The sequence below is a fragment of the Perca fluviatilis genome, chromosome 18 (genome assembly GCF_010015445.1).
Source record: "Perca fluviatilis chromosome 18, GENO_Pfluv_1.0, whole genome shotgun sequence".
NCBI classification, from domain to species: Eukaryota; Metazoa; Chordata; class Actinopteri; order Perciformes; family Percidae; genus Perca; species Perca fluviatilis.
In genome coordinates, this window is record NC_053129.1 from 20,685,124 (window position 1) to 20,713,108 (window position 27,985).

A 27,985-nucleotide genomic window follows, 5' to 3' on the forward strand; every position below is an offset into this window, starting at 1 on the left:
TTTTAACTTGGTTATCTCCTTGTTGCGGTGTACACCAATACAGTAAGCTAAAGCTTAGAATGCTAAACCAGGTTGTTCTTGTTCTGTAAATGATCACAATTGTTTTAAACAAGTTTACAAACCACGAAAAAACAAAACTGTGTCTATGATTCTGAGGTAGCAAGGCAATCATGGCTTTCCTCTGATTTCTGAACATATATCTTTTAAAAAACTATTCTAAATAATGATGGCGGGCCTCTTACGAACCCAAATTCAGAACAACTTTAAATTTAAATCTTTATTCTCCAAAATGTCTCTCTTTATACACAATTCCACTTTCATTTATCAACTCTCAACTCCTGTCTTCCACACGTGGAACAGTAGAGGCACAGAAGGGGTAAAGTTTACATCAAATCGCAGTCGACACAAAAGTCTGCCGGCATATCAATGCTTTAAAGGGGAACTTGACATCAAGCATGCTACATGATAGATCTTCAAAACAAAACAGACGCTTTGAGAAGTGACAGTATTCAAAATGATCCTTTCGGCCAATAGATGTTATTAATCAGGAACTGTGCGTGCTCCCAAACATGGAAACCTGTATCTACCTCCATACAGACAAATAACTGCAACTGGGGGCTGGAGCGTACAAAGCCGTGGAATGACAACAAAAAAAAATCAACAGTTTGATTCCCAGTGAGGGCAGAATTAAAAAGAACAAAACACAAATTTCAAACTGCCCTCTGAAAAAAAAGAGCATATTTTACTATACAAAGCCCCGTGTCCATATACTCATCTGCATATCTAAACAAATCACTGACAAATGGTGAACCAAGTTCAGGTACAATCTACAGTTCATAAAATGTACAGTTTGCATAGTACAAGACAAGGTGGTAAAAGTAGTTAAGTTGTCTGGTCCTTTGCGTCTTTGGGATTTTAGGGTCGGGGGGATTGTTTGTTTGGGAATGGTCCTGCTGTGCACACACACTCCCATATGTGCACACACACACACACACACACACACACACACACACACACACACACACACACACACACACACACACACACACACACACACACACACACACACACACACACACACACACACACACACACACACACACACACACACACACACCATCCTCTGTTGGGACTGTCCTCACATCACCTGCAAAACAGAGAACACAGACATGAAATTATCATGTCGACAACAAAAATGACACCTTTTAAAACAATTGGTGTGCGCCTGGGTTCAAGTAGACCCACTGAAAGTTAGTACTCTTGTCTTTGAAGTGCAGCAGGTAAACCCGCCTCATTTCTCTTCATCAAGGCATGACTGTGTGGAAATATGAAAAATGTTGGAACCAAGTAATCGGGTTTGAAAGCTAGTAAATGGACTGCAGTCCCTCAAGCCAGTTACAGTCCATTAGGAGCTCAGTGTGAAGGAAAGAAGGAGGTGGGCGTGGATGATGCAGGGGAGATTTTACAAAACAAAGCTGTCTTCTCAGAAATGGACTTAGGCACTCAAACCTATTCACCCATGCCTCTGTGTGAAAACCAACAGAAAGTGTATGGCACAGTGTTTGCCAAGGACAATGAGAAGAGAAAAAAAAAGGATAAAAGTGAAAGGATGACTCTACTAAATACAAGTAAAATGAGACTGAGAAGATGTAGGAACTTTAGTTCACTTCATTTCATGAGTGTACTAAATACAAAGTATGTATTACAGGCATAATAGAAAATCATAATGAACTTGACTTAAATTAAATTTCGAGGTGTAAAATGTTGAAAGCCATTAGTTGAAGTGTAATGGTCATCGAAGAGGGAAGTAGAAATGAAAGGAAAAGTATGTGTCTCTTTTGCAACAGCCACCATAAATAGATATGTAGCAGATAAGCACTTTAACTGGCGCGTAAAGGTATTAGCTGTGTGTGAAGAGACAAGCTAAGCAGTTTTAAAATACAGTGAGAGAAAAGAAAGAATGGTGTGAGCGGAGTAAAAAATTACAGCAGGAAGAGGTCAGTGGCAATGGCTTTCACAACACCTCTGTCCCAAAATGCACCTTGGCCTCAGACTGGGGGAATGAGAGGAGCTGTAATGGGACTCTGGAGAGATCCATTAGCCGTCTCTTTCTCACAAGCAACCAAATGTGCAGGGCTGAGGCAGGTGAAGGCTACATGGAGGGGACTACTTTTGTGGCAGCAGCTGTAATTACCTCTAAAAAGTAGCTCTGCTCAAAGTTCTCTCACCTTTGCCATTACTAAAAACCCGTGAAAACACAGACAACAAAGCAGAAAGTAGCTTTCATACAAGCTGCAAATACACAGACTGATTTATAGAACTATTGTGTATCTAAAAAAGTGGAAGAACCTCAGCTTACCTGTGGTCTTGAGGAGAGGCTCGAGGCTGTGGAAGACAAAGCAAAGAGTAGTTTCAGAATTGAACTCCCCCAGTTTATCTCCGTTTTTATAAGTCTACACTAAATTATCAGCCTCCCACATATCCGTGTACACACTCAGCTCCGTGCTGTTCAGTCCCGGTGCCTCAGAGCTGCGCAGTAACCAAATGCTAATAACGCCGGAGCGTCTGTCAGATTAGAATGGATTTTTAACTAAAGCCCTCCTAGGAGTTTTGACTCTAAATATTCGAATGCAATCTAAAGTCAGTAAGCTCTAACTCACTATTTGAAACATTTTTATTTACTTTTCTATTTGATTAACATTCCCAGAGGTGGATACTCTTTCAAATTCTGCTATAAAAAGCAATGATTGTTGAAGGTTTTTCCTGATCATATCATATCAAATATCAAATTTAAATGATAATAAAAAAAACTTATTTAATTTTTTAAAAAATAAAAAAAAAAAAAAAATAAAAAATTTTTTTTATTATTTTTTTTTTTTTTTTTTTATACATGACAATCCACAACGCACACACTCACACAAATTCATACATACATACATACATACTTACATACACCACCCACAAAGTCAAATGAGAGTAAGAGGTCATGAAGACAGATGTGGAGCAGCAGTGTGTGAGGTGGTCAAAGAGGACGGAGCAGACAGAAGGATCCACAAAAGCAGTGAGAGGAAGTAAAGGAGACATTTAGAAGGTGGATGATGAGTCTAGAATGAAATTGTAGATTATGTTGACTTCATCAGGAAAGTACCAGCGTTTTTCTAATTGCGGTGAAGATTTAAGCTTGAAACAGCACATTTTTTTCCCAGTTGAAAAATTTAGTCCATTAATTAATTAATTGACAGGAAATAAATTGGCAACTATTTTGACAATTGATTAATCGCCTTAGTCACGTTTTAAGAAAAAATGCCAAACATTCTCTACTTCTAGCTTTTCAATTGTGAGGATTTGTTGCTTTTCTTTGCCATACCGCACATTTGGGGTTTTGGACTGTTGGTAGAGATAAACAAAGTGACAACATGACAAATTTCCAGAGGTGTCAAGTAACGAAGTACAAATACTTCGTTACCTTACTTAAGTAGAAATTTTGGGTATCTATACTTTACTGGAGTAATTATTTTACAGCAGACTTTTTACTTCTACTCCTTACATTTTCACGCAATTATCTCTACTTTCTACTACTTACATTTTAAAAATAGCCTCGTTACTCCTATTTCAGTTTGGCTTGTTTTCATTCCGGCTCGTCATTGTTAAAAAAACGTATCCAGATAAATAGCGCCATCTGGATAGAGTGAATTTGATTGTGGTTGGATGAGAAGTATAAACATATACCATTCCGACACCCGATTGGTTTGTACGAGATCCATTGCACCTGCACAGACGACCGTTATCTACCGGACCGAATAGCAACGCGGATTTCGGTGCCTTATTTAAATGCCTGCGCTTCTCTCTGATGCTCCGAAAACGGACATTTGAGGGAACTGAAACACTTCCGCACGGGACGCTAGTTAACACTAGACTCGACAGCAGGTAACGTTAGCCTACCGTTAGCTAGCAGCTGGAGTAAACACGGATAAAATGCTGACAGCTAAACGGTGTAAAAGTGGGTCTGTATTTCACTGGAGAGGATTCTAACACCAGACTGTATCTGCCGTTGTCTGAAAAACACAGAAGAGATGCGTCACCTTTTTCAGCCCTTCTGAGTTTGCAGTTATGATTTTGATATAACATTATTATAGTCATTACGGCCTTTAGAAAAAAAATTTTTGTGGAGGTGGGGTAGTGCACTATAGGCCCCTGTGGGGCGGGCTAAGCTTTTGTCCTTAATGGCATTTTTTTCCCCTTACATTACTTTTACTTTTATACTTTAAGTAGTTTTGAAACCAGTACTTTTACACTTTTACTTGAGTAACAAGCTTGAGTTGATACTTCAACTTTTTAAACCCTAGTATCTATACTTCTACTTGAGTAATGAATGTGAATACTTTTGACACCTATGCAAATTTCAAGGGTTCATGTTGAATTTTTAGGAAATTGTGTTGGGGAAAGTTATGAACTTATAGACAAATTTAGAGAGAATGTCATTGCTGTACAAGAGGCAGCTTAAGTTCAGAAGGTAGAGCAAGTCGTCCTTTAATCACAAGGTTGACGGTCCAATCCGTATGTCGAAGTGTCCTTGAGCAAGACACTGAACCCCAAGTTACTCCCGATGGGCAGGCCAGCGCCTAGCATGGCAGCTTCGCCACTATCGGTGTATGAATGTATGTGTGAATGAGAGGCAAGGTAGAAAGGCGCTATATAAATGCAGTCCATTTACCATTTACAAGGAGGGTACAAACTTGGCTAACTCATGTGTGAGGGATGAAGTATGAACAGTTAAACTTTGTGACATGCACTACTTTTCTGCTGACCAGCGTGCTTGTGGCGAAACACAAATCTGCCTTCAGAAGCTGGGAAGACATGGTGGGAGAGAGGAGGAGGAGTGGGAAACTTACGACTGCATGCAGGGAAGGAGTTGTTAATCTGCTCCATTACATCTGCCAGGTCAGAGCTGCTGTGGTGGGAGTCCAGCAGCTCATCTGCACACACACGCACACACACACGCGCACACACACACGCACACACACACACACACACACACACACACACACACACACACACACACACACACACACACACACACACACACACACACACAATTTCAGTTACCACAGGCACGTTAATATGGTGCCATACCACAGTGAGCAACAAGTTCCCATTTGCAGATAAAAAGCGTGAGAGCAAAGTTCCAATGTTCAGTGTACCTGCTGAACACTGCCAAATGTAGGTCCTGCCATAGTGAATGAATGAAAGATGTAGTGTGAGTGTTTGTGTATGAAGTCTTTTTGAGCTTAAGTGTCTCACCTGAGTTTTCAGTAAGTGGACCTGGACCTTGCACAGTTGGAGAGGACACTCCATTTACCCTTGAGTCGATCTCCGGCTGAAAGAGAGAGAAAGAGACACACACACACACACACACACACACACACACACACACACACACACACACACACACACACACACACACACACACACACACACACACACACACACACACACACACACACACACACACACACACACACACACAGAGGAAAGAAGGCAAAAAAGAAAACTCCATTATTATAAACATAATTATTCCACTTGGCATCCACTTGACAACTTCAAAATTAGCCGTGCTTCACGGCCCCAGGCAGAGACAAGGGATTACCAGAGGGCTGCGCAATGAGCCTTTTGTTGTGTGTACAAAAACATTTCTCATAAACATGTCTCTACCAATGTCCCGACTTCAGTTTAACATGCTACAGTATCAATTATATTTTAATTAATTTCAATAGTTTGATTTTTAGTGTTCTAGCTAATTGGCATGTACAGAGTTATTTTGTGTCTTGCCTTTATATCCGCACACTGTTCTTTTGGTTCATACTGCTATCCACTGTTGTCTGCACTATGACTAGAGAAAACCTGTTGTGTCCCAAGATGTCTTGAGTATCAATGAGAAGACCACAACAGACAGAGGGCAGAATTTAGCCATGTACACAGAGATTCAAAGCTCAAGTGATAATGTGCAATCCCATTTCTTTTCTCATTCTTCATGATTACAATAAAGATTCAAGTCATGGCTGATACAAAGAGTCTGATGAAAGCAATTTGTCAAACCAACAAAAAGAGAACACAATGACAGTTACAAACCCAGTTACTCCTAAAAACATAACAAACAGTATCTCAATCCATCAATTAGAGATTAAGATTATGTAAATGAAGTGTGTACTGTGTACAGTTGATAATTTGGTGAAAGCACGCTCCGATGCACTGATGCACAGAAGGGAACACTTGATGCCTGGTGACATTTACGGCAGACTCCCACATTCCCTTCAGCTTTTCAACTGCAAGAAACAAAATCAATGTAGCCTCCCTTCCCTCCCTCCCTTGTCACCCCTTCTTCTTCTCCTTCATCTCCTGGTGCCCCTGGCGCCAGTAAAGGCTAACATGTTGGAAACATCTCTAGAGCACAGCCACTATCTTGAGGCCCGTCTGTGAATAGCTAAGGTCAGGGATTTGGTCAGCCTTCAGGAGTATGAATTTAGTGCGTGCCTTCAAGCTGGCTGGGTTTATTATTCTGCAGCTTGGCAGTAATGCTGCAGTTGATGGAAAGACATGTTGACATATGATCAGGACTCTGGGGACGTAAATGTCAGAAAACAGAAGTTCTTATTTAGCGTGGCCATTTTTTTGTGTATGATGTGCGTGCCATGTTTGCATTTTTGGTCTTTTAGAGTAATTAAGAATTGTATGTAACAGTATATGAAGTAGTTAAAGTAGTTTAACATTGACCAGCTGAGAAAAAAAATAAAAAATCAAATTTATGACATATCGATCTACTGTTTAAAATGGAGGCAAATCTCCAATATGGTGAAGGATGGGTGCACAAAACCTGTTTTTCTGTCAAAATGTTAATCTTCATCCATTAAAAATGTGCCGAGTCATGTCAGCTGCCTTCCTCAGGCCATATTTGTTGTGAGTTATTACTGATACCAGAGAGCCAATACCTGCTCCTGTGTTTGCTCAGTCTGATTTGTTGGGATTGCTGTTTGTTTGGCTTGAGGGTTGGGCTTTTTTCACTTGGCACAAACAATCCGACCTCCGTGAGCAATTAGGCTGGGCATAAACAAATCTGGAGGTTATTGATAGAGGGACGGGAAGCGAATGCTAGACTCCTGGATCGAATGGTAATGATGTGATTAGGATCTTATCTTAGCGGTTGATGAACAGATTTGGTTATTCAAAGGCACAACAAACTAAAACTAAAAACTGAATGGGTTAGCACGTTTACATACAAACATGTGGATGTTTATGTGGAGGTTCATAGGTGAAAAAGTAGGCTTGAAGGACCTTTAAACAATCCTTTAATTTATTGGAGGCATTTTGTATCATCAGCTTTGCATTTTTAAATTAATGTTTGTATTTTATGAGTTTCACTGTGAGGGAGTGAGTCTGTGAACTGTGTTTACTGCCCTGCTGCTCCCCAACAACAAGCCTAATGAACTCAAAGAAAAGACAACGTCCTGAGACTTCATGGCTGTAAAACTCCTAATTCCTCTGAAAGAAATTTATTGATTTCATTTACTTTTTGAAGAACATCACCAAAATAACGACTAAATCACCAGTGCAAACTCTGCTACAAAAGATTCGTAATCTGTATTACTGTGTCTTGGGGGGGAAAATGTCAGTTGTCTCATTTTACTTCCAAAGCTTACATATCAAGCTTTTTAAAGCTGGCAAATGCTTCTAACTTGCTTTTATATCACGGCATTGTGATTTAGCTACTTCAAGTCCTTTTCCAACATCTATGTTGTTTTCTCTCTGCTAAGCACCAAAACTACAGCCATTCTTTCTGGAAATGGCCTCTTCCCAGCTGCAGTTTGAATCCATTTCAAACAAGCCCACTTTGCAGTCATCACAAAAAGTCCACAACAACAAGAAACCCCAATCCTGAGGACCGATTGTCTTTGTAATGTATGAGTCTATGAATATCTATCTCTGTCGCCTCTTAGCCATAACCTGTGGCTTCTTGGGATAAAACTGCCCAACAATTGTGTTCTGTCACCTGGTGCAGTAGCTGCCGGAGACGGTGGAGCTGAGACTCCAGCTGTTTGTTGTGTTCCTCCAGGATGTGCATGCGGGCCTCCAGCCGGCCCTTGTGTTGTCGTAGGAGCTTGGCCTCAGCTAGAAGATCGGCCTCATCAGGATGGGCAAAAGAACCCTCAGAATCCCAGGGGCTTCCAGCAGGGGCTCCTCGCTGGCCATGCTGCTCCTTTAGCTGCTCATACTCCCTCTGCAGGCTCCTGGGAAACAAGGGTTAGAAACACAATACACATCTGTCACACCCAAAGCTGGAAGAAGTATTCTGATCATTTACTGCAAGTAGAAGTAATGTAAAAATATTCCGTTACAAGTAAAAGTCCTGTATTTCAAATGTTACTTAAAATGATGTATGTATTAATGTAACGTATGTACATAAGTACATTCCTGTGTATGTATGTTCAAACAGCTGACAAATGGAAGGAAAAACTTAAAACAAATGTTTGGTTCTTCCTTTAAGTAATTATCCATGGAGATCAAGGTAGGGTTATCGTCATTCTCCCCGTATACAGTACTCTGACTCGCCTTAAATGCAACATTATATCGGTATATGTATACATGTTTTAGTACATGTTTACTTGTGAACATGAACACAGGTGTCATTATGCACTATGCACATATGTGTCTACTGTACAGCATGCATATGCTTTTGTAACTGAACTGTATGTACAACATAAGTGCATATATTTGTATTTATGTAGTATATAATCTATGAATAGATAAATAGGCTTATGTATTTGAGCGTGCACAGTATGCCTGTATGTGTGTGTGTGTGTGTGTGTGTGTGTGTGTGTGTGTGTGTGTGTGTGTGTGTGTATGCATGAACATGTATCTTATATTATTTTCTTTTTTTACTGGTCTGTTACTTGTTTAGAAGACTTATAGCCATGTGTAACCATTAACTTGACAGTGTTGTATTCCTGGGAGCCAGTGTTGCTGAGAGCTGGGCTTTAATGGTATTATTACATATCTTTTCCATGATTTATTATATTATTATTTATTATATATATATATATATATATATATATATATATATATATATATATATATATATATATATATATATATATCCATCTCAATGCTGTGCCTTTTTGTCATGCTGCAACTGCTAGTCTTGGAAGGCTTCTCTCCCCTGGGATACTTCCTCTGATTAAATAATTATTACAAACTAACAAATATGGTTAACTATTATTATTATTATCACTGAAAGAATCTCATACTGAGAATTCAAAAGCTCCTTCCTGAACCCCCACAGTGGGGTGCCACATTAAAATATCACAGTCATGTTTACCTCTGCTCTCTCAGTGAAATCCTATTTGAAGTGGATAGACAGACATAAAGGACCCCCCACCATATCTCTCGCTTCACTCCCGCCCTCTCTCTCTCTCTCAGTGCAGACCCATAAGCTACCACGCTTTACTTAGCTGGCATTTATGAGCCTGGCAGTAAAGCTCTCTCTCTCTTCTCTCTCTCCCGGAGTGCCTGTGTACTGTATGTGTGTAGTCAGTCTTAAATCCGTCCAGTCGAGGCCACTGGCTACAGAAATGCACCACTACAACAATAGATCGTTGAGTGACTCTGTCTCTAAGCCATCTCCATTTACTAATCAAACCAGAGAAGGACTTGGCGTGTGAGACACACTGGGTGTACGGGAAGTGTGTGGATGTTTATATATTGTGCACTGGAGTGTGACAATGAGCCCATGGACTCAAATGACACCCAGAAGCTGTGAGTACATAAACGACAAAAGAAAAGAAAAAGATAATCATTGATTGTCAAATATTTTGAACATTTCAGTTTCCATAAAACAGACATTTCAATACTTTTAATAATGACTTCTTATTGATCCTGTGGAAATCTCAACTGAGGCATGATTATCCAGTTTAAGGAGATTGTCCAAACATAAATGATATTTTCCTATATTTGCTCAACCTCTTTCCACACTGAATTCTCTGAAGTTTCATTAATGGGTAGTTGTATTGCCTCACCTCTGCTCTTCCTCCAGGCGAGCTATGATCCGCTCCAGCTCGCCCCGTTCCTCCCTCTCCACGGCCTGTAGGATCTGGGCCGGACTCTGTGGCTGACTGAAGGGGGAGCCCTCCCCTCCCAGCGTCTGACAGTACTGCAAGATCAGGGCATGCTCGTCGTCCCTGTGGAAGTGAGTGCAGAGTTATGTGATGAGTGAGGAGCCCAGACATCTTGTCCCCGTTAGTCAGCTCAATTCGCCTTCTGTTCAGTTGGGGAGGGAGGACTTTTTTCAGCACATGAACGATGTACAACTGAAAAACTGTTTTGCAGTTTAAAAAAAGTATGGTAAATGGCTTATAGCAAATCATTATGTTTGGAAATAACTTGGAATGGATGCTTAGAAATTACCATATAGCATAATATTGCTCTACAAAAGCAGAGCGCAGGAACTATAGAAGCAGTGAACTTGAAAAAAATGAATTACTATTGTTCAAATGCAGGTTACAGCTGGGAAAAAAAAAAATCTGTGAGTAAATTAACTTTTAGTTTAGTTTTAGCCATGCATATGTCCCGGCTAGCTTTCACTTGACATATCTCTCCTGCTTTAGCATTACCTGTCTAGTTGTCTGCGACAATTTTATATGCTGTTTTCAGGGAAATTATACATTTCTGTGGCATAATAATATTTATTATGGTAAAATAAATTCCAAAAATTCAGATTCCTGTCTTAGGTCTATTTTGAATAAACATATGGCTGTAAAGTTACTGAACCCATCACCGTTTAATCGTCTTCTTTCAAGAATAAAGGTCAGAGGACATCAGGTGATAACAAATGCACTACTAAGAAAAAACACATTTTACTGCACAAATAGAAACAACAGCTTCCAAAGAATCCTCATCTAAACAAAGCTACATTGCAGTAGCTGCCATGATATATAAGATCTTCAGCTATTGTAGGTCTGCTACGCTGTTAGTTCCACCATCCCTGGTGGAAAACAGACGTGTCAATCTCTACTATCTGATAACTGGAATAAAGGAGGGCTGGGAGGAGATGGAGGGAGCAGAGTAGAGAAGGAGCCTGGCAGACAGATGGAAAGAGGGAGGAAAGAAGGAGAAATGGCTGCTGGGGTCTGCTGTTGTGTATCTGTATGTGTGTGTATGTGTCAGTCGCTTTGTGTGCTATCTCAGTGATCTGAAAGAGGGTGGCAGGTCTTGCCAAAGCCCAGCTGTCACCTTCATTCTGAAACACAACCTGAGCCTTAAGGACTAAACACCTGACAACCACACAAGCAAAAAAAAGATGACAAACGGTTTAAAAATCCTTTCCACTGGTAGAGTCATTTCCAGAGCCAGTTTGACAGCTCGAACTAAAGTTGGGCTGAGAAAGTTTAGTGGCGTGTTGACGCCACGTGTGGCTTTCTACAGTTTCCACTGCTGACTCTATTTTGCCATTTTTATTCATAGATTCAGCATGTCCAAATATCCAGCAGTGCTGAAGGTGTCATTCTGTGACGTTAACATCCTGTGGTTATGTAACATTAAAAAGAATATATCTGGACTATAAGAGCACAATATATACATACAACAATTATAACAATATATACAATAGATTTAAAATACATTGTCGTTTTATTACAACGTGGGTCTTATTTCTGCAGCTTTGGCCATTGTTTCTATCAGTTATGACAACATGTTACTTACTACAGTAATCATTGAGATTTGGGGACATGACTACAACAGAATCCAACAGTGAAACAAACACAGGCGTGCAGACAATAAACAAACTAACAATTTGGCCAGATTATCAAAACGAGTTAATGTGAGAGTTATAAGCGAAAGTGACCAAACCGGAAATGTCATTACTAATGCAAGGCAGCACGGTGGCTCAGTGGTTAGTGGTTAGTCGTCCCAGCCCTTTCTGTGTGGAGTTTGCATGTTCTCCCTGTGCTTGTGTGGGTTTCCTCCGAGTGCTCCGGTTTCTTCGCACCATAAAGACATGCATGCAACTAGGACTACAGTTGAAAATTAGCCGACTGGCTAACACTGGCGCATTTACAGAAATGTTTGTCCTAATTGTCCTAAGAAAACTGTGTGCATGCACACCTTTGTTAACTACAGTGGGCTGGTGGGATTGAACTGCAATGTCGTAAAGTGTGGAGGACATTTACAGCAGACTGTTTGGGTAATATATTTACTGTTGGCCTAACATGGAGTCTGATCCTCTGACTGCTTGTTTCTTGCCCACTGGTGGACTTCTTTTTAGCAATGTCGCTGCATTCCCAGATCATAGTAATTAACTTGGAGCACAACAGTACTATTACAGTACTACTGGCCTAAACTACAGAAATAAGATCCAGATTGTAACACAATAAGACAAGGTAGGTAATTTAGTTTAAGTAGGTAACTTCCTTTACATCCCTAATAGCAATGATCAATGAGCTTCAAGGGACAGAACACTGCATTGACCTCCATCAGCTGAAAACTGTGATGTACTTTAAGCCACACCTCAAATCAGTGACATCCAGGCAGGAACTCTTGGCACCTTTTCAAATAAGTGGTGACTTGCTATAAACTTGGTTCACACACTCTTATCAGGGCCAGACCATAACGGAGTCCACAATCCCTGGCTATAATGAGTAAGTTAATCAAATACGCTCTGGAGAGCTAACTGGCACACTGAAACGTCTCAGGTTTTTACATAAGACACCCTTGAATTTCACCAGAGGAGACAATCAATGAGTATTCAGAAATGGTTCAGAATACCATTATCACCACGTGTATAATACCAGAGGCTACGAATAGGACGCTTTTTCCTTCTCAGAGATGAAATAAGTATGCCGTTTCATGACCAAGGACTGGGGCGAGCGGAAAGCTAATGAAAGGTACACAGAATGAGGCTTTCACCTCTTTTCACATAAAAGGAACAATATGCCAAGCCAGTCGCCTTCCGTGTGTGCTGAGGAGAAAAAAAGGCGTTTTATCATTAACCAGCCCAAGCTCCTTGTGTGATTTAAAGGACAAGTTTAGAGAGTTATTTTCTTAAAGAACAAGATTTGTATCAAGTTCAACCTTTTCATATATTTTGTTAAAAATGAAAGACACAAATGATAAAAGAGACCTTTTAAACTTTCTAATCAAGGAACTCAACCACTCTGAATTAAGGAAATGTTTATTCCACTGTTTTTTTTTAAATCTCATGTAACCAGTAGCTCTTCCTTGCCTTTTTCTTTCATGCAGTTCTTTCGTAAAGTTCTTTATGCAGTCTTGAATATTTTTTTCCACAAATTAACTTTTAGTCTTTCCGAAAACTCTTATAGAGCTTTCTACATATGCATACACACATATACATAGTTATTCATCAATTTCACTCTAACATGGTGACTTGGTGAAACTGCTGAGTTACTGATAAATGACACAGAGAAAGCTGGCAGAGAAGGATGTCAAATTCCACACTGCTACTGCAACATGCAGCAATAAACACACGCACGCACGCACACGCACACACACACACACACACACACACACACACACACACACACACACACACACACACACACACACACACACACACACACACACACACACACACACACACACACACACACACACACACACACACAGGTTTCTATTTGAAATATGGGTCTGCTGTAACAAGGGAGAAAGGGACGATGGAAAAAAAGCTTAGTTCCTGTAGAGAAACTTGAAAATTGGTGGCATTGTTGTCTGCTGGGGTTAGGGGATAGGGTCCGGCACAAACTGAGTGACCAATTAGTCAGGTCCCTGGCAAAAGGAAGCTGCAGCAGGACATTATGGCTGGCAGGGGGAGCCCAGAGGAGAGCAGAAAGGGGTTCATTACGTGTGGAAATGGGCACTACAGGAGGCAGAGCTGGCTCACAAACCACATGCTTAGAAATATTGGGAGAAAGAGGAAGTGCAGTGAAAGGACTGGAGGCTCGGGCAGTGTGGTGCTGGTTGAAGAGGACGGAACACAGAGAAGAAAGAGACAGTAGAGGAAGAGAGCATCAGTGTGGGAGAAGAATTAAATGTGATGAATGCCAAGGCTAAATTGCTGCTATGCATGGTGACTATGCTTGTGGTGCTTGGTGAGGGTGAGCAGGGATGTGGCTGAGGGGCCTTTTACAGTCTTTACTCAACAACAATAGTCTCTGGGCCTGATGCCTAGCCAACATATCACAAAGCAGGCAGCTCCACTCAAGCTGAATTGCAGCTGCCTAGACTGAGCTCAGAGAGAAAAGGAGAGAGATAAAGACAGCTGGTAACAGGTCTACAAGTCTTTCATTCTCCCCTCTGGTGGGATGGCAAAACCTTGCTTTCTGTAGGACCAGTAAAGTCTGGGTGTATTGTTTATGATGAAGGGCTTAAAAAAATCTTTCAATGTTTACCTCTGTGCTTAGTGTTCAATCTGAAGGTTGCCTGGGCCCAAAGGTAAAACACGATTAGACTACAACTAAAAAAGATGAAAGGAAGTTTAAAAAGAAAAGGGATGGAGAAAGGGAGAGGGACAGGAATAAAGGGCAAAATATCAAAAGACATGAAAAAGGGACAGCACTGGGGGAAAGACTGGCAAGCGAGAGATAACCAAACAAAAAAGCTGAGCTAAAAAAAGTGCAGCAGGAATAAATTAATGTACTATATGTTTACTAATTATTGATATCACTGCACAGCTGGCAGTGAGACCAAATCAGTGTTTGCAGGCTTTGAGCGATCAGAAAATACCAGCCAAAAGCCAAACATGCATGTAATTGGCAAACACAGTCATCCATGTTACACTATGCGTGTTTTCATAAGCACAAACACTGCCAAGAAGGCTCCTACCGTATCAAGCATGGGGATTGTGTATGTGTGTGTGTGTGTGTGTGTGTGTGTGTGTGTCCTCCACACAGACGACCAGATGGAGTGGTGTGATAGACAAGAGGCTTGGGTGAAATCAGCTGTAGGCGGAAAAGAATAAATCTTATAAAAAGAGAGGAAAGACATTCAACCACTGCAAACCAAAGGCATTAAAAAGGAAGAAGAAGGACTCATAGCTGAGGAGCCTGACAACACAATGCACAGCCTCCTCTTTTGTGAAGAGATATGGCTGAGTGGACTGTTTTACTTTAGTGGTATCTACTAATGCAAAATACTGCTTTATTTTTAAAGTTACTTTTTTCCTTAAAAGTAGGACTTGATGGACACATTGGTGTATACAAAATAAACTACAGGATGATTCTGGCCTTTTAAAAACAGCCCATACTTAATTCACAACTAATAAACTAAATAAATAATAAACTAACTCGAAATTAAGAGCAGATATGTTGGAAATCCTTTCAAATAAGTTAATTATTGTGCACACAATCACCAAAAATAGCCTACAACAGCAGACAAATTGGATGTAGTTCATTGCTCTTCCTAATTAGCGGCACTGGCCAATATGTTGCAACAAATGAAAGTGTATATATATCATGTCTCAAGATTAAATGTTCCTTATTTACAGCTTGGTTATTCCTTTTATATACAAATAACGTAATTTGGCTTTGCATTACAAAAAATGCACATTAGATAAAAAAAGGATGATTTTTTTTACTTGAAATGTGAAGTATGAAGTTACACACAGGCACTATGGTGTGCTCCGTGCTGATAAGCATGAAGCCATTCTTGTCAAAAATGTGTGCTGAAAAAACACACTAGTTGTGGTTTCGTTTGCGATTGGCATTTCATTCTTTCTTTTTCTTGGAGGATTGTGCACTTTTTATCTTCGCAGCTACATTGTGGCTGTTGTTTTGCAGCAAAACCGAATGGAAATCTTGCAGAAATGACACGGGTGTGAAAGTGAGTGAAAGCACAAGAACTATGATTATGTTCTAAATGTGCCCTGGTGGGTGTTTTTCCCTCTGCTGTTAAACCCATTAGCCTTCATCAATCCATCATCTCCCTCACCTCATTAGCGCTCTATCCACTTTGGTGTATGTGCGTCAGTGTTGTTTCAGAGCTGGCTAAGATAATGGCTTCTTCTCTTAAATAAGCCCGAGTACAAAGCACAAAAGAGCAAGGAGGAGTGGGAATAATGTGTTTGTCTCGCATTATGAAAGCTCGGAGAGGAAAATAAATCCACCTTCTCCTGCTCACCAACACATTTTGTCTTTCTATTCTTCTGTCCTTCTATTGATCAGCAGAAAAGCAGAGAGAGCTTTTGGGAGTCTTCATTCGAGCACGTCCTGTTTCTAAAACCGCTATTGTACACGGCAAGGTTGGATGTAGGTGAAGTGTGGGAGCAGTGGTCCACATGATGCAGGCACATCAGCAGGGGATGCAACCTCCTACAGAATGAAGCTTGATGCTTCACTTCATCTTCACTCAAGATTCTCAAAGGTTTTCACCATCCTCCCATGTGCCATTTCACTGTTGTGCTGTAATACTTATTTTTTAAGAATTTTCTTTTTAAAAATCTCAAAACTTGTTTTCCTTTATGTGCCATACAGGGAATTTCTTTGCTCCAGGTGCACACTTTTTAACACTTCTGAAAACACATTTGTGTAAAAAAACAGTTTTTGGCTTTGTGCTACTTGAAGTTGTTGTTGAGATGGGAAAAAACAAAACAAATACTGCACCCTCTCTTTATCGGTTACATTCTCAAGCACAAATTCATTTCACACATGGTTAATTTCAAAATCTGTGATGATGATCTAGGATCTGGGAATTCTTGTGATCTACAACGGTCTTATCAAAACAGGCTATCGAACGGAAAGTTATTCCCTCCAAAGACAGGAACACAGTGAAAAGTGTGTGCCTGTGTGTGTTTCTGTTTGAACACACAAATTAGTGTGTCCATGAGCGCAGAGGGCGTTTGAACCTCAAGCGCTCATTCCCCCGATTAGGATCTCAGTTGGAAAAGGGACAAATACGCCCTTCAACTCAAATAGCCTGCAGAAGACTTTAGAGCTCGTGCTCATCAGCTTTTCCCCTTTTTTTTGAAATTTCTTCTTTTTCAAGTTTGCCATGTCCTCATCTCCTCTGATCAAAGATAACTGGTCGTTATCAGAGATGCTGAAACCAATCACACTCACTTCTCATTGTTGGCACTCAAATCCATTTCATTTCTACTAAAGTCCTGTCCTTCCTGCTGAATTCAACTACATCCCATTGTCTTTTTCCCCCTCACTCCACACTCTCTCAAAACCATTAGAAATTCTCACACACTCTTTCTTCATCTCTTTTCAGCAATGTGGGAAGCCACCTTGTTATTTCCTTAGCTGGTTTTGATACACTGAAAGCAGGAAAGGCAAGCTTTTGGGGGCTACCTTGACAGCTAAACAGTGCACAGAGAGATGTCTCAGAGTTATAACGAAATAAAAAATTTTACCAAGATCTGTGAGAAAAAAGTTGGTTGGAAATGTGTGATCATGTTACAGTATGTATAGAAATGTTGGAAAAGACCAGTGAAACACTTACATGCTTCCTGTAGCTGAGCTACTGTCTGTGGGCAGAGAGCCGTTGGAGCGCTCCATCTGGGCCAACCTGAGAAAGAAACCCTCATCAGTGGCTGCAACTTTAATTACCAATTAGAACTGAAGCATATAAACCTTGTGATCATCTCATCAAATTGCAGAACAGCGATGGCAACAAATGCGGATCTCAACGCCACAGTAGCACACCAATAAAAAAATCAAAGATAGTAGTCTCAAAGCAGGTAAATGACAACTTTGTGGTCTAGTATATGTGTGCACAATTAGTACAGCAGAGATGTGTGAGTGTGCGAGTATGCGCATGTGTATTTTTCTGGTCATATATTCAGACAAAGCAGCCATGCTAATGAGGCCGGTTCCTCAGATCAAAGCCTGTATTTACTGAACTCTGAAAGTGGCAGCAGGGTTGTCCAGCAGAGTAAGAACACAATCCACACCCTAAACTTTAGGATGAAATTGGACTATGACAGAATATGCATGGACGGAGAAATATAAAGTTATTATTCCACTGGTGAAACCTCATCAGTGTGTGCATTTTTCCATGCAAATTTATAAGTTACGCTATAATCTACTATGTCAGCGTCTATATTTCAGTAAAAATTGTAATTCGCAAGGCTCATGTCTGTGTCATTGCTGATAAAACAATGCAAGCAGAAACGCTGAGCGAAGGTTAATGGTGTGTGACCAATGAAAGGTTACAGGCCAGACAGAGCAGCGCTGCGTCACAAGAGCCTTCATGATTAAAGCTTTCTGTGGAAGGACGCTGGATTCTGTTTTGACACGAATAACCCTTGTCCGCTTTAGAGGAGATAAGCTTTGGACTGATTAGAGATTCATTCAAGGGGTAAGATGGGATTTGTGAAACTTTGGGGACTTAATAGTCAAACTTGTCTTAAAATCAAACACGACAGGTTTTCAATCTCACTGCAGCAGAACATTAGTTTGGCGATGTGGGTGATGATTAACTGCAGATCACACACTGTGTACATGGATCTGTTGATGCACGCAGCAGGATCATCTGAAGTGGGCGGCTGAAAACAGCTATCGGGCGTGGGTGGCTGCATGGCTCAGTCCTCTGACATTTAATGTATGTGATCACCACGAAATAAAAAGCAGATACACAACGTTCAAAAGTGTATTTCATGATTGATTGTAACTTACCTGACACTTAACAATTAAACAAATGCTGAAACCTAACTTCTTTCCACTGCACTCGAGGTTTACAAAATATCTAGAGATACAGTGTTTTCCAGTATGAATATTTTTTATAGTTCAGAGTAATAGTAATGACCCCATATTTAAAGTTACACTGAACATTTGTGGAGCATTGAACAGATTCCTGGCCATGAGAGAAATTCAGATATTACTGATTATTCTGATGGGAAACTGGAGAATAACATTTTTGCTTCTCTCATTTGTATAGAACTGCATGTTGAAATGGATTTCAAAATGACTTCTTTTTTCTCTCATTTAACATGCAATCTCAAGCCCAAAATAAGTAACAGGGTTCTTTGATAGATACAGGCAGAATGTGCTTCGTTTGTGATTCTGACCTAAAAGTGTCAATTTAATACTTGTTTCATACTGTTATGAGAATAAATAGCAAACACCTCCTCTTCAAGAAGCACAAGGGCAACTAATAAAGACATTCAACATAATTTGGATTTGTATGATTGTCTGGAAGCTTTACTGTACAGTCAACATGTATTACAGTATAAGTATAACAGTTCAACAATTCTGTAAATGTTTCCTGAAAACATTGCACTACATGTGCATATTATGAGGTTTTCATTTGATTTTGAAAAAGTATGTGATCTTTGGTAAATAAGCTAAAACTAGTAAGGTCCTTTAAAAGTGGAGTTTTCATTCTATAATGAAGCTTTTTAAATGTGTAACATTTAAATGTGTAACATTTAAATGCAGTTAGCAAGTCTTTATGTGTGTGCGTTGTGGCATCTGAGATGATGAGATGATGATGATTGGGGAATGCGATGCGTACCTGCTGGCATACTGCTCTATCCTGGAGTGGGTGTCATCATGAGAGAGCTGAGGTGACTGGGGCAGCCTGGAAATGAATGGAGTAATGGAGATGAATGAGATTCTGCATGCTCACACAACCTCATTAACACACAAGAGAATCACAGGCACATGCACACACACACACACACACACACACACACACACACACACACACACACACACACACACACACACACACACACACACACACACACACACACACACACACACACTAATGGCCCTTCACAACATCACCTAGAAAACAAATCTGATGATCCTAGAGAGAGAGAGAGAAATAGGGGAGCAGGATGATCTACGGGGCAGGTGGATGGTTTTTGACAGCCACTGCTGGGATGAGCAACTGAATGCAAGTTGGATGCTTTAGAGAAGAGGAGAAGGTGACGGTAAGGAGACAGTGGGTGAGTTTTTTTCAGTTGCATGTTCAGCCAGTGGATCGGGCAGGCAGGCAGGAAGGCAACATGCAGTGCAGTCATGGCTTAGTTGAAGTGAGGACTTAGGGGGAGGTGAGTGAGGAAAGAAGGGAGTAAAGGAGGTGTCGTTAAAAGGCATTCCAGTCTGCAGCCGATGTGTTGTTGCTGGTGCCGTAGATACTCACTCATACTGCTCCGGACACATGCTGATGAGGGTGACGGGACTGTAAGAGAATCGGAGGGAAGGAGGGAGGGGCAGGTAAGGTACCACAAAACATTTCAGGATAAAAAACACAGCAGTTGGAGGAAGACATGGAAGGAATTGTCTGTCCAACAGCTGAGTGGCCGGACTCGCATACAGTCATCAGTATATACACACACACACACACACACACACACACACACACACACACACACACACACACACACACACACACACACACACACACACACACACACACACACACACACACACACACACACACACACACACCATGTGGTTATGATTATCCCCCTGTGACATTCTCCAATACCTGCATCAAAATTTGTGACTTAGAAAGTGTGTAGCTTGACAGTCAGTTTTGAAAGGGTCAAGATGAGCAAGTGGATCTGTCAACACACTGTAATAGTATATGCAGGTTGTGTATGAAAGCTCACACAGAAACAATTTGATTATGTCAGTTGACTTGCTGTTGCTGTCACCCATGTACCTGTGCACTTATCTCGTTATAAGTGTTTACTGTTGTCTGTTCAAATAGTATTTTATGTGATTTTTAAACTGGATGCATTTCTAATGTATTTATTTACTAGCCCTCCTTCCCTTTCCCCAAGTGGCTATGCCACTTGTCAGGCCACCATTGTAAATAAGAACCTGTTATTAATGACTTGCCTGCAAAAATGAGGTGAAATAAAAAACAATTATAATAATTGTGTTTTTATTTTTCACTCCTCCTGCATACAGAATGATATGGCTCAAATTCATTCCTTTTTCTCATTTATTTCCATCAGGATTTACTGAAATAGCATGCCAGCATAAACATATATAGAACCTCTTTTCTAGTTAATCTACAGTACATTGCTGTATGTTATGAAAAGATGTGTTTGGTGCATAAGAACCAAGCTAATGAAGTTTCCAGTTTCTAGTCTGTGATAATTGCAGCTATACTTAGTAACGCAGAGCATAAATTGCTATTTGTAAGCAAATGGGACATCCTCTAAGTCTTATCTCAAAAAATACAAAGATGTATTACAGAGTGTTGTTTTCAGTGAGGAAGCTGGCTAAAAATTGGTGCGATAACAGTTGAGGTTGACATTTTTTTCGCCTCGTGTTTCCACATTAAAGCAGGGAAATTTAGAGGGAGACGTGCGGCTTGGTGGTTATGTTCCTCCCAGCGGGGCAGCCAGTGTAGTCACACTTCTGTAGCTGCGAGGAGAATTGAAAATGCAGCCGGGGATTCAGACGGAAAAGAGAAAATCAAGAGTGAAACCGTACGAGAAAAAGAGATCGGGGTCGGCAGGGCAAACTGAGCTAACTATTCAGAGACGGTGGTGCGGCAGTTTTATGCGCCCCCGCCCACATCTTTGCCTGAAGGAACAGTCAGTCTGCTCATTTTGTTTTTCAGGAGAGGGATGTCAGTTTTCATCTTTGCCAAAAAAAATTGACAGCTTTGTAGAGTGAAGATGGTTTTGTTTTTACCTAAATTTGTCAGACCCGCATAAAATGACTTTAACCTTTAACCCTGGATACACTTGAGGAGACGTAGTTTGTAGCAAAGATAGAAACACAAGTTACTGTAACAGAGAGGGAGGGAGAGAGGGAGAGGAAATTGGAAATGAAGCATGAGGAAAAAAATTAGTGAAGGAAAGGTGACTAAAGGAAAGAGAGGGAGGGGAGAAATCACGACAGCAGAGACCTTGGGAGTATTTTGGGCCTGAAAAATGTGGCAGCTGTAAAGGGTGTGTTTTTATGAAAGGCTTGTTGTGCTTGTTGAAGTACAACAACAGGGAGCAGAGCCCTGTTCAAATTTCACTTCCACTGGTATTGTGCTAAAAGTCTGAACAGGCTAAACCGCGGTCAAAATGCATGACCACCATTCAAATTTATTATGAATATCTTAATTTTAATGACTCAATCTAAAACAAATTGCTTTTTAGTAAAAATATGGCCTATTCTATTAAATCTGAGATTAGTTCAAAATGAAAAAAATATGTATTATATTTTGCATCTTCACCTTTTGATTTGGCACTGACCTGAATGAGTCAAACTCAATTACACAGAAAATTCCAAATATACAAACAGAATAAAGATTTTTTTAACATTTTAACAAAGTCTTTAAAAAATGAAAGTCAATGTCTTGCCAGTAGGGTGAACGTTGAGCCTGGGGTAAACAAATGGACCATGGTTAAGCAAAAACACCCAGCCACAAGCTGTAAAAGCCATGTAGAAGGGCATGAAGCTACCAAACTTACTTGGAGCGCTGCTGTTCTCGTTTGGCTATTTAAGAAAACTTGAAACCGCTGACTAAGAAAAAAACTGCAAAAAGAGCTGATGTCTTTTCTCATTTCTTTATGTATTTGTCAAAATTGTGCAGTCTATTTTCAGAGTTGTTGGTTGTTGTTTTTTGCCCTGAAAGCTTTCTAAAAATCTATTTAGTCTATCATGCTGTCATAGTCACTCTGTCACAGTAAGCATTGCTTCCCTCTGCTCTCCCTCGCCTCCATTTTCTCTATCAGGGACAAAAGACCATCTGCGCATGTTGACACCTCTACCTGTATGTCAGGAAAACAGCTAAAGAGCTGGAAAGAGAAACCGTGTTTGTCTGTGTGCGCGCTGCGGGCTGTGTGTGTGTGTGTGTGTGTGTGTGTGTGTGTGTGTGTGTGTGTGTGTGTACTGTATATGTTTACTTGGGCTACATATAGTAAACAGAAAAAAATGTAAACTACCTGCTTATGTAGGGTAAAAAGCATAAACCAGCACTGGGTGGGGAAACCAATAGAATGATTCTTTCACATTAACAAATATAGCTGTGACGAATAGAAATCCTATCTGCTGTAAAATAAATCAAAGATACGTCGAAGTGGGAGGTGAGAGAGTAGGTGGGGTTGCTCTCTCAAGGTGGAAAGAAACAGAGTGTGTTGAATTAAAAAAGAGAAATTGTGATACAAAAGGGGAAAAGAGAAAGACAGCATGTGAGGCCTAATATACAGCAGACTATCTAATTTTCTCTTCCGTTGCTACAGTACTTAACAAATTACAACTTCTTCGTTCACTTTTTTAAGATGACCAATGGAGCCTGACAACGCATTGATAAGGTTTTGGGGGAATATTTAAAAAAAATTTTAATCCCATAATATTGTTCAGAATTGTACACAGCAAGAACAACTTAATAAATGAATATTCAGGATGATGTTAGTAGTCTTTTTTCAATTTACTGACTTAGTCGATTTGTATTTAACACAAATAAAACATGTTACATATGCAACATTTTGAAGTTGAAATTGGGGAAAATCTAATTTTTATTACAGCAAACATGGCAGCCAATGTTGTAAATGTTTACCTAATCAGTAAAATTCTGCTTCTTTAGCAGGAACCATGTTCCAATTACAGAAAAATCTATTTCAATTTAGGACATGGTATTCATTTTAGTGACACGGAGATGGCAAGTGTGATAATATAGGTTTAAAATGAATGTGACATGCCCAGCATGTCTTAACACTGATTGTATGTTTGAGCCACATCTTATAAACCTTGCAAAAGCGAAAAAAACATTCAGGCTTATTTCTGCACATGAAGCTGTTTTTAGAGTAGTCAAGCCTGTGGCAACATGTGGATAGTCCAGAGCTCACAGGAGAGTTCTAATGCAGTAAGAGAGAGGCGGGGAAATGATGACCATGGCATGATGAAACGGTCCTAAATTTCTTTAAGTATCCATTTCCTTTCTGCATATTTTGAAAAGATTCCGGCGTTTCGCCACAATTCCTCATCCTTTTAGGGGCATTTATCAAGCAGGCATCTCAGCAGGAGTCATTTTTCAGAGAGGAAGGGAAGTGAGAGTGGAGCGAGGTGTGAGGTGAGGGGAGGACGGGCAAGGATGGGAGGGAAGAAAGAGGGGCTTGTAATCCATCTTAGAGGTGACTGTGTGCAACTGGATGACGGGGAAAAATCTATCGCAAATGAACAGGTGAGGCATTGTTTTTGGTGCTTACGAAATGCAAAACTACACTGTTCAAAAGTAAGAGCATGAGTGGGAAATGTCTGACAGGCAGAGAAAAGGAGATTATGGATAGATTAATTGGGGAAATAACAAAAAGAACAGTAAAAAAAGAAAAGAGTGACAGTCACGGAGCACACTGGGCAGGCGGGGCTGGTATTGCAAAGGGCCACGACTCAGACACACAATCCGACGGAGAGGATGAGGAGCCCGCCTGGGGCGTCTGCATAATGTGGGCCAAGTTAAGCGGCTCTCCGGGGGGATTTACGGCTGGCAGGAGCAGCGACATAAATCAGACGGGCAGGTGCTGCAGACAGAAGATCTACAGTGTAGCGACGGCACCTGGTAATGACTGGTCCGACAGGTAAATAAACACATAAACTGAGTGGAAAATTAACACCCCACATACTGTAGCACAGCTGTGTGTGTGTGCGCGTGTCAGGCATGACACTTTTTTATAACTTGTGACCTGAGGACAATTATGACAGAGACTTGACAGTAAGAGTAAAGGGGAAGTCCACCTATTTTACACATCAAAGTCGGTCATGGGGGGAACTATTTTTGATTTGTGTGGCTCGAGAAGCTTCGTCAAGTCTCAGAAAGTTTCTATTTCAAGTGTTATCCCTCAAGTAATCTTAGCCTGGAGACTTGACAGTAGTAAATGAAAGCCAGAGTTACAAACTGGGAGCATGGCGTTTTAGAGACTTTAGAGCTTTAACGAGCAGGGAGGTTCTGTCGAAAGATGCTATCAAGTTGTAGGATCCAAGGTATTTGGAGCTTGAGTCAGGAAATCTCACCCTTTACAGCATCCAAAAATATGTCAGGGGCAAGTCAGGGATGTGTGGGTGGAGGCCAACAGTCCTCAAAAACTCAGTAGAGCTCCGTATCGAACCAATCGTTTTCCCATTTTAAGGATTTGATTTTAATCACTCATGTAACTAAACACCGCCACATATTTCTTTTCACTCACAAACACGTCACATAACTGAAGCTAAAGACATTGTCCTTTTTACTGTAACATTAAGTGACTTTAATACAGATGAAAGGCATTGTGATGAATGATAGACATGAACATAAACAAAGTGGATTCGGTTTCAGTCAATCTGTAAATGAAGAATTTGAATGTACAAATCGGATTTGAGCTATGTTATGTTTCATAAAGACACTCAAGTGTTACTCACGTTTCCATGTTGTCGCCCTCGAGAACTGTCTGGACTGGTAGGTAACCCAGCCGAGGATGTTTGGCAAAGTACTTCTTCGATCGGAATTTGTTCTTCAGCACTTTGGTGAAATCACGCATGTCCTCGCCTGATGTCGTCTTCAGTACGAGAAAAACAGACAAAGTTTTTGTGTTATTTATTGCAGTGCGTGTGTGCGTGTGTGTGTGTGTGTGTGTTTCCACAGTCTCTTGGTGTGTGTGTGTGTGTATTTCCACGGTCTCTTTAGCACACACCAGCAGCATATGCATTTGTGTGGAAGAGAATGTTTTGTTAATTAGATACTTAGCAAAGGTGTTCATCCTGCAGAAGTGGTTTCTGCCTTGCAAGCACTCAACAAATTACCACAACAGTCTGACCAGAGGGAGAGAAAATCCCTTTGCAGAGGATTCAGACAACCACTGAGAGACACACACACACACACACACACACACACACAAATATACAACTCCCATAGTGGACAGATATGCGTAAATGAACAGACTACTAAATTCACTTATTGACTAATCCATGCAATTTAAGATGGTAGCTTGAGCAAACCAACAGCAATTACAAAACAATTATACTAGGCTGAAGGATAATTTGTGCAAGTTTATGTGTGTTTTTATGTAAGCTCCTTTCTGTGTGGTTCACCAGGCAGGTTTCTTTTTCTTTTTAAGATTTAGTTTTTTTGCCTTTATTACATAGTGACAATGTGGATATTGACAGGAAACAATGGGGGAGAGAGAGAAATGAAATGGGAGACGTTGAAGATACATGGTGTGCATCATAACCACAAGGCCACCAGGACGCTCCCTGACGGATTCTGACAACAAAATGACACTAGAGACACCAGCCACAGTCAGACCCAAACAACATCTCCACTTAGGAAAGGTAAACACATTCAAATTACAGAAATCAATACAGCACACCATCAAATTTGGCTTCTTCAATATCACTGAAAAATCCCATTGGATCTATAAAAATGTCACTCCCATAAAATTGAAAACCTAATAAAAAAGCAATATTGTGGCCATAAAGTACACAGTATGACAAAGATGAGAGAACAAATCTTATCAAATGGCCACACTGAGTCACACAAAAGCCGCTATCAGTCTTTAACTTTCTGCAAAATCTGTTTTTTTGTAGAATCGTTATTCAATATGGACTCAATATTTTTAAAGGTATGAAACTGAAACACAATTTGGTTTGAGTATGGGGAGAAGGGTAAATATAATGATGTATCATGGTGATATGTTTAGAGGAAAGAAAGAGAAAAACTTGCACTTCAAAGATGTCGAATAAAGTTGAGTTGAAGAATTCAAAATGACACAATAAGTTGCTTCAGATGAGTTTTCATTTGATCTCCCTCCGACAGGTGTTTATGAACAGCAAGTGTCACATGATATCACAGCTTCTCAGCACGGATTTAAGTCAAGTTTTTTCTTACTTTTGTTCTACAGACATTTCAGTATTGATCTCACTGTACTGTGTACTTTAGGTCATTGTTTGAGCAGAAAATAAGCTGTTGCACCCCTCTAAGGTGTTTGACACTGTGAAGCAAGCTGTCCCCAATACTTTGCTTGTATTTGGCTCCATTCATTGCTCCCTTTATCCTTGTTGGTGCTGAAAAGCCTGCGGGCAGTATGCTGCTGTCACAGCCATTCTTCAAAGTAGTGATGGTGATAAGTTCTGACCGCTTTCTGGCAGACGCAGAGCTTAACATTATGGCTAGGAAGTTCACATATTCATTTAATCAGTGCTTAAAATCCTTTGTCTTTTGCTCTCAGTCTGTCACTGGACTTTTTGCAGCTTCCAGGCAGCTGTCATGAGACTCTTTTCTGCCAAACACACCAGATTTCTGCCACACTGATGATTGTCCTTCTAGGAAGATCTGCCCCATAGCTCAGCATGGCTCTTATGTTCATGATCTCATCTAACCAAAGTCTGCTGTGCTTAGCTGCTTAGACTGTTGGGAGACCAGCTCTAAGAGTATCCCTATATTGTCCCTAATAGATACATAATGATATACAGTACAGGCCAAAAGTTTGGACATACCTTCTCATTCAATGCGTTTCCTTTTTATTTTCATAACTATTTACATTGTAGATTCTCACTGATGTCATCAAAACTATGAATGAACACATATGGAATTATGTACTTACAAAAAAGTGTGAAATAAGTGAAAACATGTCTTATATTTTAGATTGTTCAAAGTAGCCACCCTTTGCTTTTTTTATTAATAAGGGAAAAAATTCCACTAATTAACCCTGACAAAGCACACCTGTGAAGTGAAAACCATTTCAGGTGACTACCTCATGAAGCTCATTGAGAGAACACCAAGGGTTTGCAGAGTTATCAAAAAAATTGTACATTTTCAAATCACATTTAAAAATCACTTGAACTGGCCAGAGAGTGGGTCAAGTTGTACAGATATCTCAAGAAGACTGAATATAATTTGGATTAACCTTAACTGTGTTTTAGGGTTCGTACTAGGGCTGGGACGATTCATCGACGTAGTCGACTACGTAAATGCGTCGACACAAATAATTTGCATCAACGCGTCACTAAATAAAATAAATAAATAAAACTTGCGTGCAAATTAATTAATGTAA

The 27,985-nt window shown here is 40.3% G+C and overlaps 1 protein-coding gene across 7 annotated transcripts in view; it reads right to left on the reverse strand.

Annotated features, from left to right (window-relative positions):
• Positions 1–1,093: 1,093 nt before the first annotated feature.
• Positions 1,094–27,985, reverse strand: part of utrn (utrophin) — a 188,528-nt gene continuing 161,636 nt past the window's right edge. For 4 of the 7 annotated variants that reach the window (XM_039782730.1, XM_039782729.1, XM_039782735.1 and 1 more), the window contains 10 exons: positions 25,356–25,492; positions 20,149–20,187; positions 19,513–19,578; positions 17,500–17,565; positions 10,068–10,229; positions 8,045–8,282; positions 5,302–5,377; positions 4,893–4,976; positions 2,360–2,385; positions 1,094–1,147 (listed from right to left, as the gene is read on the reverse strand). In XM_039782730.1, the coding sequence (XP_039638664.1) occupies positions 1,139–1,147; positions 2,360–2,385; positions 4,893–4,976; positions 5,302–5,377; positions 8,045–8,282; positions 10,068–10,229; positions 17,500–17,565; positions 19,513–19,578; positions 20,149–20,187; positions 25,356–25,492 (903 nt within the window). In that variant the 3' untranslated portion in view covers positions 1,094–1,138. The remainder of the gene's footprint in view (positions 1,148–2,359; positions 2,386–4,892; positions 4,977–5,301; positions 5,378–8,044; positions 8,283–10,067; positions 10,230–17,499; positions 17,566–19,512; positions 19,579–20,148; positions 20,188–25,355; positions 25,493–27,985) is intronic. The other 3 variants (XM_039782732.1, XM_039782733.1, XM_039782734.1) reach the window with 3 other exon arrangements.